This window comes from Thalassophryne amazonica, chromosome 2 (genome assembly GCF_902500255.1).
Source record: "Thalassophryne amazonica chromosome 2, fThaAma1.1, whole genome shotgun sequence".
Classification (NCBI taxonomy): Eukaryota; Metazoa; Chordata; class Actinopteri; order Batrachoidiformes; family Batrachoididae; genus Thalassophryne; species Thalassophryne amazonica.
Genome location: NC_047104.1, coordinates 25,580,811 through 25,593,359, shown reverse-complemented (window position 1 = coordinate 25,593,359; position 12,549 = coordinate 25,580,811). Strand labels below are relative to the sequence as shown.

Here is a 12,549-nt window from a genome sequence, read left to right as displayed (position 1 = left end):
GTTCACAGCCTGGTAACCTGGCCACTCTATTTCCATATAGAGTCTCTCTGTCTGCGTTCTGTCGCAGATTCATCCAAAACTTCAGTTAGGTTACTTTGCCTCTCACAGCTCTCGCTTCCCTGCAGGTTCCTTTTCAGATGTTGGGAACCGGAAACTCCTGGTGGTCAAGGAAGCTCTGGCGGAGTGGAGACACTGGCTGAAGGGAGCCGCAGTCCCGTTCACTGTCTGGACTGATCACAAGAACCTTGAATACATTAAAACAGCTAAACAACTCAACTCATGTCAGTTCAGGTGGCCTCTGTTTTTTGACCCTTCAATTTCAACTTGTCATATCGATCAGGAACCAAAAACGGAAAGCCTGATGCCCTATCCCACCAGTTTGACCCTATAGAGCCACCTCCCATACCGGACCCTATCCTGCCCTGTTCCATCTGAAGATTCCTTCTGCCCAGGAGACTGCTGACCTCCTGGTCCACCATGTGGTGTGGTTGCATGGCATTCCGCTGGATGTTGTCTCTGACCAGGGTCCCCAATTCACATCGCAGGTTTGGAGGAGTTTCTGTTCGGCCCTTTGGGCCTTGGTCAGTCTGACTTCCAGACACCATCCCCAGAGCAATGGCCAGGCAGAATGGGCAAATCAAAATCTGGAATCCACTTTGAGATGTGTGTCGTCCTCTCACCCGACTGAGTGGAGCACCCATCTCCCATGGATTGAATATGCACACAACTCCCTGATCACATCAGCAACTAGACTTTCGCCCTTTGAAGTTTCCCTTGGCTATCAACCTCCTCTGTTTCACCTGCAAGAAGCTTACATCGCAGTGCCATCGATGTAAGCCCACCTCAGGCACAGTCGTCGGTGTGAAGGAATGCCTCTTACACCCTCCTGTGTGCCAAGGAATGTATCCAACGCCATGCTAACCATCACCGCACCCCTATCCCTGACTACCAGCCTGGTCAAGAGGTGTGGCTGTCTTCCCAGGACATCCCACTCCAGATACATTCTCCCAAGCTGACTCCATGGTACATTGGACCTTTTGTGGTTGACTGGATGATTAATCCTACCTCTGTGTGGCTCTGTCTGCCTCATTCCCTGCAGATCCACCCAGGATAAGATGATGCCCAGCATTGGCACATGCATCCAGACTTGATTTCAGCCACAGGACGTAAATTAAAATATCACAGGGTCAGAGCCATGTTTCACAAAGACAAACTGGATTCATTCATATGAAAATGTTTTACCACAATTACACTTTGGTGTGTATATATTGCACAAATGGAGAGCCTAGTCCTAGTTCCAGTACCTGTTGGATTGATCTCTGCATTAAAGCAGGAAAGATCTGAGGCCAAAGCTTGTTGCAAGTAAAAGTGCTGATTGGACTGTAGAAACAAAACCACACCTACAGTCTGTTTGAATCAGAGCCAGGTGTCACACAACAACATTTTGTGATGAATCTCAAATCTGAGAACTGGAAAATGTATCTGGATTTGTGACATTTCTTCAATTGGCCAGTCTTGCATAAGTTCCTCCAGTTTTCTATCTCAAACTGTCCCTGACTGCCCATGACTTTCCCTCACCATGAATCAAACAGCATCCTCCTCAGAAATCAGGACCAAGAACACAGTGTACTGTGCGTCCTTCACATATTTCATATTGGTTATAAAATTATACAGCAAGATTTCCAGCCAAATAACACATTAGCATGAAACAATTTACCCCAACATTTTTATACAAGGATCATTTTTAAACAGGAAAGCAGAAAAGCATAAAGTGAATCAGGTGTTTGCTGTCATTGAGCCGCTGCAGGCTCTGGATGGAGGTCAGTGTCCGCCAGCCAACGGGTGGCCAGCAGCCAAACAAAAAGGAAACTCACACATTTACATATGGATTTGTCAAAGGCAAAAAGCCAATCAAAGCATGACGTTTGTCTGTGAGCCCATTACACAAAGCACAAGGATCAATCAATCTGACTGATCTGATGATTGGGAGGGAATACTAATATAGTATGTAATTTTTTAAACACTTTTTATTTGTTAGTTTCCATATAGATAAATACAAAGACTGTGAAAGTGTTAAAAAATGTGGGCCATTAATGTATTACAAATACTGTGTACACCTGATAATCAGAGCATTTCTGAAAACTGTGTGTATGTAGACCATTTATCAACAATGATCAATAACCTGTGTCCATGTGAAGAGGTCAGATACCAGTACTGATCAATAATCTGTGTCCCTGTAAACAAGTCAGTTATCAGTAGTGATGAATATTCTGGGTCCCCATAAATGAGTCAGTTAGCAAAAGAGATGACTAATCCAAGTGTCTGTAAACAGGTAAATTATCAGTCATAATCAATAATCTGTGTCCCTGTAAATGGGTCAGATATTGGTAGTTATCAATATTGGGTGTCCCTATAAAGAGGTCACTTATCAACAGTTATCAGTGTCCTCGCAAATGGGTCAGTTATCATTAGTGATCAATTATCCATGGCCCCCAAACAAGCCAGTTATGAGTAGTGATCAAAAACCTGTGTCCCCCTAAAGGAATCAGTTATCAATAATGAGCAATAATCCATGTTCCCTTAAACAAGTCAGTTGTCAATAATCTGTGTCCCCATAAACGGGTCAGCCATCAATAGTGATCAATAATCAATGTCCCTGTAAATGGGTCACTCATCAATACTGATCAATAATTAGTGCCCCCCTAAATGAGTCATTTATCAATAGTGATCATTCATTCGTGTCCCCAGTCCATCGCAGCGCCACATATAGACAGATAAACGCATTCACACTCGCATGTGTGACAGAGACCAGCAGGAGTCACTGTGCATGTGGTCGTCAGTAAACCTCAGTCCTCGGCAGCTGAAGGACTGTCTATCCACACAGAGCCCGGGTTTCAGCCTTCTGGACAGAGCGCCCTCCCAATTGCAGTGACAGAGTGAAGAGAGGACATACACAAAGCAGAAGTTAAACACGCACACCCACAGCCAAATTAAAGTTTACAATTCACAGAATCAGTATGTCTTTGGAAGCACCCAGAGGTCGCGCATGTAAACATGGGGAGAACATATAAACTCCACACAGAAAGGACTAGGTAAGAAGCAACCAGAAGACCTTCTGTGAGACAGCAGTGCTAATAACTAAACCGCCCAATTTTTTGCAGTTTTTGTCTTAAATCAAAAATGTTTGCACTAAATATTCCAGCTACCATGGAGGTCATTCCCCAGTCAACAGGTTTGCTAGTTGGATTATTTAAAGTGAGAGAAAACACACACACACACACACACAACTGGACAGACCAGCTAATCTCACCCACATGTTTTGGTTCTGTTCTGTCTCTGACTCACTCTCAGCCACCACATCCATCAACATCTGAGCCTCACCTTTAGTTGCACCATTTGGCGTTTTTCCCATTGGTCAGTCACTTTTATATAATGGCTGAGTGGATCCTTGTCATTTGATTGGTGCTTTGTATGCCACATGACGTGGGTTATTCATCCCATTTGTGTTGCATTGCATTTAGTGTGCAAATTTAGTTCCATTTACCATGCAAATTTGGTTCCATACATTTTGTACCACTGCACGCTGCAAACACCGCCCACTAGTGGGGGCAATGCTTAGCGAAACACAATGAAGTTTGTTTTGCTGACAGAAGGAGCTAAGTGACCATGCTAATACTTCTGACACAACAAAACCAAATCCACTACACCGTAAACCATCTGGAAGCATAAGAACTGTTAGGAGGATGAAGTGAGGTTGAAAAGCTGGAGAAATTTCTAACGATTTTTCGCTGAAGTGAGGAAAGTAAACGGCAGTCTATACAGTGTACGGCATCACGCACTACATCATCGGAATTGCTTTTTGCAAGTTGACTAAGAACAATTTTGGACTCCTATTTAAAGTTCATGTTGGACTGTTGATGTCAAAGCACCAGTGATGAACACCAAAATATAAGTCCTTTTTCTGTTGTCTATAAATTAATAAAACATCAAATGACAATAATTTATTTTCACTGTAATATAAAAATAATGAATGTTTTTTCATTATTTCAATGTTAGGAATATTTCATGAGGTGAAAGATGGAAAGTACCTTATTGAATGGTACACTCCATGTTTCACCTCATGAAATATTTGTACCATTGAACTCATAAACATTATTTGTATTCGCCTTATTCAGGAGGTCAGGGTGGGCGGCTCCATTTTGTCAAGCAACTTCCGGTTTGCCACTGAGTCTGATGATTGTCTCCTTGGGAACACAGTACGCTAGAAGTGTCCAAACATGAGCAGCATTAATTGTTCAGTTCATGGGCGCCACAACAAATGGAAGAAGAGGAAACTATCGTTTTCAGAATGATGTTTGGAACATGGAAAGGAGAGATCTGAGTGCTGTGGACCAGCATTTAACTTGTTCCCTCCTCTACTGAAAGACAAGGATCTCCGGTGCTCGCTAAAGGCGCTGAATTTGAAAAATCCACCCAAATGTCCCTGTCTGTTCTTTTTATTTTATGGAGAAAAAGCCCACATCACTGGATCTTTGCCCAGAGAAATGGTTGGACTATAACGCTCTGTTGAAGAAGCCACAGCGGATGCTAGTGAGACAAACGGGTAAGCTGTGTTTGTAGCGTTAGCTGCTATCTTAATTACTCATTTCCTGACATTTGATACAACCAAACACTGCATAAAATAACACCATACGTATATTACCATTACATAATCTTGGCATTACGGTGGTAGTGCTTGTCGGGTAGCATTTTAGCTTGATTGTGCTTTTATACGAGCTCCGAGCCGCTGCGCGGTGCAAAGCTCATAGTTCCTCACAGCCAAACCGTCAACGCCGACTGACAACACAAAGTAGTTCAGAATAATCGAGGGCCACTTTTTCTTCCCACTCTGTTATGACCCGCGGGTGAGCCAGAGTCGCTCCCTTTGAGCTTTTCAAAAAGGTTTTTGTTTCTACCCGTGAAATATCTTCCGTTGTTCTATATTGAAAACACGCTCAAAGGAAGTCCTAAGACAAAACGGAAATGCCTCTGTTGTAAAAGTGGGCGGGGCTGAATAACATGAATACCATCCCATTTTGCTGATCATATTCCCGTTCTCACACTGTAAACTAGGGGGGGTTATTTGGATGCACTGGAAGAGTCCTCGCCCTTAGACTCTTACCCACTGGATAAAACATGCACTATCTTTTATGAAATTAAAGAAAATCAAACACTCCCTCCCTGGATCAAACAGAAAAAGCTGTTTTTAAAAAAATATGCTGACCCTTCCTGAAGCATGTTGGTCACTCACCCCCCACCAGCTGAAATCCCACCACTACCCCTTTAACAATAACCTGCACTCCCAGGCTGAGTTCCCCTTCTCATCCCCCACCCCAACCACACACACACACACACACGCACACATCCCAGCAGCTTACGAGCGTCATCTGTGCAGCACTTTCCTGTTTTGGACATTGGAACATTTTTTTTCATTACTATTATTATTATAATTACAGCTCTTGTCGTTATTGTTCGACTCTGCCCACAGACTATTTTTGCCAGCATCTACCTCAGTTTTTTTCCAGTGTTCTCTAGCCTGTATTTTGTACTTTTTTCAGTGTGAGGTGTTGCATATTTGTCTAAAATCTGTAAATTATATGTAAAAAAAAAAAAACTCTAATCATGCATAAACCCTGGATGTTGATCAGAATATCCTACAGCAATGGGGGGCACTTTTATATTTTGAGTAATTTCAGTCTGTCTTGATGAAGCTTGTTGAAGGATCATCATCATTAATAATTATAATAACATGCAGAAGTCAGATGAGAGTCCTGCTGTTTGCAGCAGGGTGTTCAGTTATCTTAGCGTTTAATCACTTTGGCCAATAAATTCAGTATTCACAGAAATGTGCCTTTTGTGTGTTTTGAAATAAAAACCACCACCTGTGCTGGTGACTGGGCAACACTTCCACACAGGGATTTAGCCAAATCCCATACATTTTAAGATGGAGGATTTATATTTTGTAAAGACCAAATACTGGTGCTTGTGGTCGATGACACAGTAAATTTTGCAGAGTAAAATTTACTCTGCCGGGATAACATGCACTCCCAGTCTAAACAGAGTAAAATACACTCTTCTACAGTGAAATCAGCTCTACTGTCTTGTCAAATCAAGTGTTTCTACTCCAGTAAGAGTTGATTTTACACTGTGATGGGGTTGATTTATAACTGTGATCGAGTAGATTGGACTCTGGACTGGGACCACATGTCATCCCAGCAGAGTAAATTTTACTCTGCAAAATTTACTGTGTGGTTAGAGTGAAGATACATATGAAAAAAGCAGCACTAAGGAACAATAATCTGTTGAGTAAAGTGAATGGGCTTTAGAGGGTTTTGGTGAAACCAGTTCCTGTTCATCCTATTCAAGTTTAAACTCATTCAGCATCTTTAGCTCAAACGTAGTTTAAATCAGATAAATTGTGTTTGTGTTATCATGGGCATCGCCGGCCTCCACACAGGTACTGAGAGTGCTGTGTGCAGCAGCAACACAGTGTCTAACTTTTTCCCAGTGAATGCTGGCATTCCTCAGGGATGCATTCTGGCTCCTACACTTTTAAGTGCTCAACACATCTTTGCAGACAGCGCTGTGATCTTTGAGGAGTCCATGTGCTTTGCCACATAACCACAGTATGTAACTACCCTGGGTCCTGGATGGCAACCAGCCAGGCAGACAACTGGTCCATTCACACTTCTCCACAGCAACCAGCTGAAACATAGATGTGACTTAGGCTTCTCCAGCCACTGCAGTCCTCAACACTGAGGCACCTGTGTGTTGATCATGTCCAGAGAAATACACTACATGAGAAAAATGTCACAGCTGATCTTCCCTCACAATGCAGGGTCAAATTTCAGGGACTATGTGCTATCAGAAGTGTGTCTGTATGTGGGTAAAGTGTTGAACTTGCTATTCATTGGGTTTGGGGAAGTTTCTTCAACTTGTAGCTGAAGTTGACTGCTCTCAGCGGTGACGTTCATGTCTCTGGGTTCTCGGGCTTTTAGACTGTCAGAAGAGTTTCTGGAGTCATGAGGTTGCCACATGGTTATAGGAGCCTCCGGTGCTCAACAACGAAGCCAGTACCTTGAAGTGTCAGTTGAGGCTGTCTCCATACAACAGTCTGTCCCCATTGACCCCCCCACCCCGAATTAAAACATCCAAATTTCCAGTAGAAATAAAGTGTTTACAACCCGGTACAAAAAACAGTTTTGGTTCCTATAGTTTCCCCTTCATGACATATATGGAGGGTGAATTTTTGTGTAAATCAGTTTATGCTCATTAAATGAATAACTGGTGTGGCCACATTGAGTGACAGCTGGCATGTGCCTGATCCAGATGGACACAGCATCACAGCCTCTGCTGACCTTTGACCTTATGTTCTTTGAAGCAGTCTAGACCAAAATGTAATGTTCTTCCTTTGCCAATGTTACAGCCCCACACAGACATAAATTTATAAAATGTTTTACTGCTAAAAACAGACAGACACAGTTGAAAGCAAGAGCTCCTTGGTGAGACATTTGTAATATTTCTACCATTTTCTAAAAAACTAATCCATGAGTATTACAGTCATGAAAAAACAAAGATTTAATAGTGATTGGATAATGATCAGGATTCATTACAGTGACTTTATTGGCTACAAACACGCAGCGACTTAAATTGTAAAATGTGGGGAGTTTTGGCAGCGTCCTGCCCTCCATCACTAATGGTGTGCTGCGACCTCTGACCTCAGCCTCTTTATGACCTGATGCACATTCTGCAGCTGATGGGACGGACTGTTAGTTAAAGTGAACCAGGCTTCCCTCTAGTGGCACAAAGTGATGATCCACAGCACAAAATAACTTCAAAATGTGAAGGTGTGCAAATAAGATGTGGAACCCACAGCTTGGACTTTACACTCACATCCTCATATTTCTAATTAAAGTCTGGACTTGGGTTCAGACTTTTCAAGAAAGAAATCTTTTGATGTTTCCCTCATGGGTTGATGCCAAGAGGAAAGAGGAGAGAGATGTGCTGCAGAATGGAAATGTACTTCTGTGGGGTGATCGCACGCGCGGGTGTGTGAGTCTCTCGCCGTTAAAAACGTCACAAAGATGATGTGCGTCGTAAAGCTAAGCTGCTGGCTTTGCTGCAGTCGTTTATTTGACTTGGACCCCGTGCAGTCTGACGGAACATGTTGCTCTGTGGTTCTGCGCATCATCCGTTCTGGCATTTGGACGCGTAGGCCGCCGCGCCGCAGCGCACGAGCAACTTCAAGAGCACGCACGCGAAGAATAATCACGGTTGTAAATTGTTTATTAAAAGGCGGCATTTATTTGTTGAAAAAAATATATTTAAAATCAATACAAACGTGAATCTAAGAGGAAAACTACACTTTCCAAAAAGATCCTCTATAAGAGATTTTTTTTTTTCTTAATTATTGTGGGTATGAAGGGCAGAAAGCACATGCGCATTTGTGCTCCCTGCAGAAATCAGACTGAAGTGAATGAAAGAATAAAAAAGGCGAAGTAATGAGCGCTGATGGAATGGTGTTAAGAGGTTTACTTACATGGAGGTGATGTTTTTGAATAACTCTGCTATGTCTACACTGGTCCCATTGCTCCCAGTGTCTTGCAGGGCGAGTAAAGGAAAAAATCTGCCGTTGTCGGACTTATTGCAATAGATCTCGGTCGGAGAGCAGCTGCAGGTCGGCGGGCAGTCCAGCATGGAGCTCAGACAGTTCTGGATAACGGTCATCAGAAACAAAACCCTCCACCAGCAAATCCGGATCGAACGAAACCATAGATCCATGTTTGGGAGAAGCAGAGGTCCCGGTGTCCTCTGGGCTGGAAACGGGCGGAGGATGGTGGTGCTGAGGATCGTGTGCGCGCGGCGCTGCTGTGGATGGATGCTGTAGTGTCCTTGTGCGTCAGGAAGGGAGGGGGGGGGGGCGAGAGAGGGGGGAAAAAAACAGGCTCAAATGGAAATCAAAAATAAGAAAGCGCAAAAATGTAACGCTCCAGCTCGTCGAATGTTCTCCCTAAAATTCATGGTGTTCCCCCGAAACAGCGCGTGAACGTCGTCGTGTCTCAGCGAGTCGGACTGAGCAGAAGCCGAAGTTAGAACATGAAGTCCCTCCTCCGGCTACAGTCATACTGACACCTGCAGAAACTGCAGGCAATCAACAGTGATTACAGCTGCAGATTACTAATGAGACGCGCGCCAGCGCACGCGCGCAAAGCGAGAGCGCAGGACAAAACTCTCATCCCAGCGCTGTTGGAAAGAAAGCAACAAGGTGGCGACCAAGAAAGACATGAGTGCGCTTGTTTCCAGGGAGGTTCAAAACCAGCCCTGCTCCTTGCTCATTTTCCTTGTAATGTGGAGATTACATCAGGAAGGAACTTCTGCCAAATCAGCTGCTGTGGTGACCCCGAGTGAGTAAAAAAGAGAAACTGAAAGAGAACTCACATATTTCTGAAACTGCTACAGATACACACGTGTAGAGAAAGACAAAATAATTTGACTAAAAAAAGCTGTAATGGTCTTTATTTTCTCCTGTTTCGATGAAATAGTATACATAATAATTTCCAGTGGACCAGAGTGCAAAATGACTTAAAAATGAGCTGATGTACGCCGTGGCAACATGCACAGAAGCAACGGTTATCAACAGACACTTCAGCACCACGGACAGAGAACAGCCCCCACGTGGCCGCACAGAGTGAGTGATTCAGCCCAGTGTCACGTTTTTTTTTTCGTCCTCCCCTCACAAAATGAGTCAAATTTTCGTGACGTTTGGAAAGGCAATGTCAAAGTAAAACAGGATGTGGATGTCAAATAACTAAGCAGAAATCTGAATTGTTACCACTAAATAAATAAATCCCAACTGTTGATAATTAAGAAATAAACCAGAAAGACAACCATGAGGAAAACATCAAACCAAAAAGCTGACAAAAGAAATAACAGTAATATGAAACAAAAAAATGAAAGAGTGGCAATCATCTGGTCCAAGCAGCCAGTGAACACTTGAACTCGTTGTATAATTCATGAATTGGAGTATGTAAAGCTGCAAGGAGTGTAAATAATAGCGGCTACATCAGATCCCAGCATAAAACCATAGAGAAGACCAGCTAACGCTTAGCCTAGGCTCATGTGTCATACACCACACTAACAAAGTGAGGAACCTTGGGGTCATTTTTGATCCTACATTGTACTTTGACCTCCACATTAGGGAGGATTGCTTTCTTACAGCTGCGAAATATAGCAAAGACTCGTCCCATTCTGTCTATGGCTGATGCTGAGACCCTGATCCATGCGTTTGTCTCTTCTAGATTGAACTACTGCGATGTTCTATTTTCTGATTTACTGCAGTCCAGCATTAGGGCTCTCCAATTGGTTCAAAATGCTACAGCCAGAATTTTGACAGGAAACAAAATTTTGACCACATTACACCCAGTTTGGCATCTCTTCACTGGCTTCCTGTCCCAGTGAGATCAGATTTTAAGGTTCTGCTACTAACCTATAAAATTATTCACAGACTGGCACCTTCCTACCTAGCTGCCCTACTTAAACCCTACGTACCTGCCCAGGCTCTGCATGCTCAGGGTGCAGGACTACTTTGTGTCCCTAGGGTGAATAAAAAGTCTGCGGGTCACAGAGCTTTCTCTTATCATGTCCCTGTTCTGTGGAATGATCTCCCTGCATCAATAAAACAGTCAGATTCTATAGACTTTCAAGTCCAGACTTAAGATGCACTTATTTTCCCTTTTGTATGGCTAGCACAATGGCATATTATGTTACTATGCTTTTTACACTTTTAAATTAATTTTATTAGGAAATGTAGCAGGCCACGGCCTCAACTTTATCTAAATTCTGGGTCTTTTAGTGAAGCTTAGGGCTAGTGGCTATTTATTTTGTTGTTGCTTAATGCTGACAAATTATACTGTATTTGTTGTCTTTCTGATGCCTGATTCTGTTTTTTTCTCTTTGTTTGAGGTGCGGCTCCATCCAGGGATGGGTGTGGTGTCTGTTTTCTGAGGCCCTCCTATCCTGTGCACCGGCAACATCTCCTGTATATTCATTTTGTGAATTGTTTTGTAATTTGTGTCAGTAGCTTGACCCAAGCAGAGGGTCACCCCTTTGAGTCTGGTCTGCTTGAGGTTTCTTCCTCAGAGGGAGTTTTTCCTTACCACTGTCACCTGTGTGCTTGGTCTGGGGGTTGGTAAGGTTAGACCTTAAGTGTGTGAAGCACCTTGAGGCAACTTTGTTGTGATTTGGTGCTATATAAATTCAATAAATTGAATTGAATTGAATATTGTCAGATGTGTCGGTACCATCGCCCAAGCAGAGGGTCACCCCTTTGAGTCTGGTCTGCTTGAGGTTTCTTCCTCAAATCATCAGAGGGAGTTTTTCCTTACCACTGTTGCCTGTGTGCTTGCTCTAGGGGTTGGTAAAGTTAGACCCAGTGGTGGCCACTGTTCAGCTAATACGAGAACCAATAATTATCAAAGCTAATGTTTTTTTTAGCAGCTTAGATTTTCAAATAAGTTTTTAAACCATTATTGGACCTTTTACTCCTGTCTGCCATGTATTTTGTGAGGTAGCTAAGAAGAGCTGAGCTCAACTCTACCCCAACAGAAGAAGCCTAGCCACCAGACTACCACAAAAAAGAAAAGTCATTACTCCTTAACACCATACTGTGGTTCAGCCATGAGGCAAAGATCTTGAAATGGAAAGCAGTTTGACTTATGGTTTTGATTTATAAATTATTCTGGATAGAACAACTACATTAGTGTAAACTCTTAAAATGTACAAAGTGAATACATAACACATATCTGTTAACTTTAAAATAATGCACTAATTCAGAAGATTTGAACATTAACACACAGATGCCCAAAGGGTTTATGGGTAATCTTAGCCTCCACTCATCCTGATTAGTTGAATAATTCATTCTATGTAAACCCAACATAAGTGAATCAATGTAACATGTGTGTTGGTGTTTACAAATAAATGTGCTTTTGTAAAATATGTCTTTTTTTTCATCTGTGTAAAAAAAGGTATTTGCAAAGCCAAAAAGTCTGTTAAATTGTAACAACTGTGTGATATAACAGGCGTCAAATGCATAGAACACTGCCATCTACTGGCAATGGTTATATCACAGTGTTGTCGACCTGAATCACCTGGTTCACACAGCAGGATTTTAAAACCTGAGAGACCACACACATGGAGATAAAAAAAGAATCATAGATATGACAGGTTTGGTCGTACAGTATGTGGTGTGCAGCCACACGGAAAAAACAACACACCACACACGAACAGTTTTCACACAAGAACATTCCCAGGTCAGACAGGAAATCTCACAAAATCTATCGAGATTAAACGTGACTTCAGAGTAAACAAATGGGTCGTGGTCAGAGGACATCACACACGCTGCGATATCGGGCCAAGACAATCCAACATATTGAATATCCCCGATTTGCGATCAGAGTGCTCCTGATGTCCTTCCGAGCAGATCATATGCAGCTCTTAACACACCACACACAG

General features: G+C 42.7%; 1 protein-coding gene across 1 annotated transcript in view; it reads right to left on the bottom strand.

Moving 5' to 3' along the window:
• The window catches only part of ntrk3b (neurotrophic tyrosine kinase, receptor, type 3b), a 618,832-nt gene extending 609,914 nt beyond the window's left edge, over window positions 1–8,918 (bottom strand). Inside the window, exon 1 of the mRNA XM_034184491.1 lies at window positions 8,579–8,918. Coding sequence (XP_034040382.1) covers window positions 8,579–8,820 — 242 coding nt within the window. The 5' untranslated portion in view covers window positions 8,821–8,918. The remainder of the gene's footprint in view (window positions 1–8,578) is intronic.
• Between the last annotated feature and the right edge of the window lie 3,631 nt (window positions 8,919–12,549).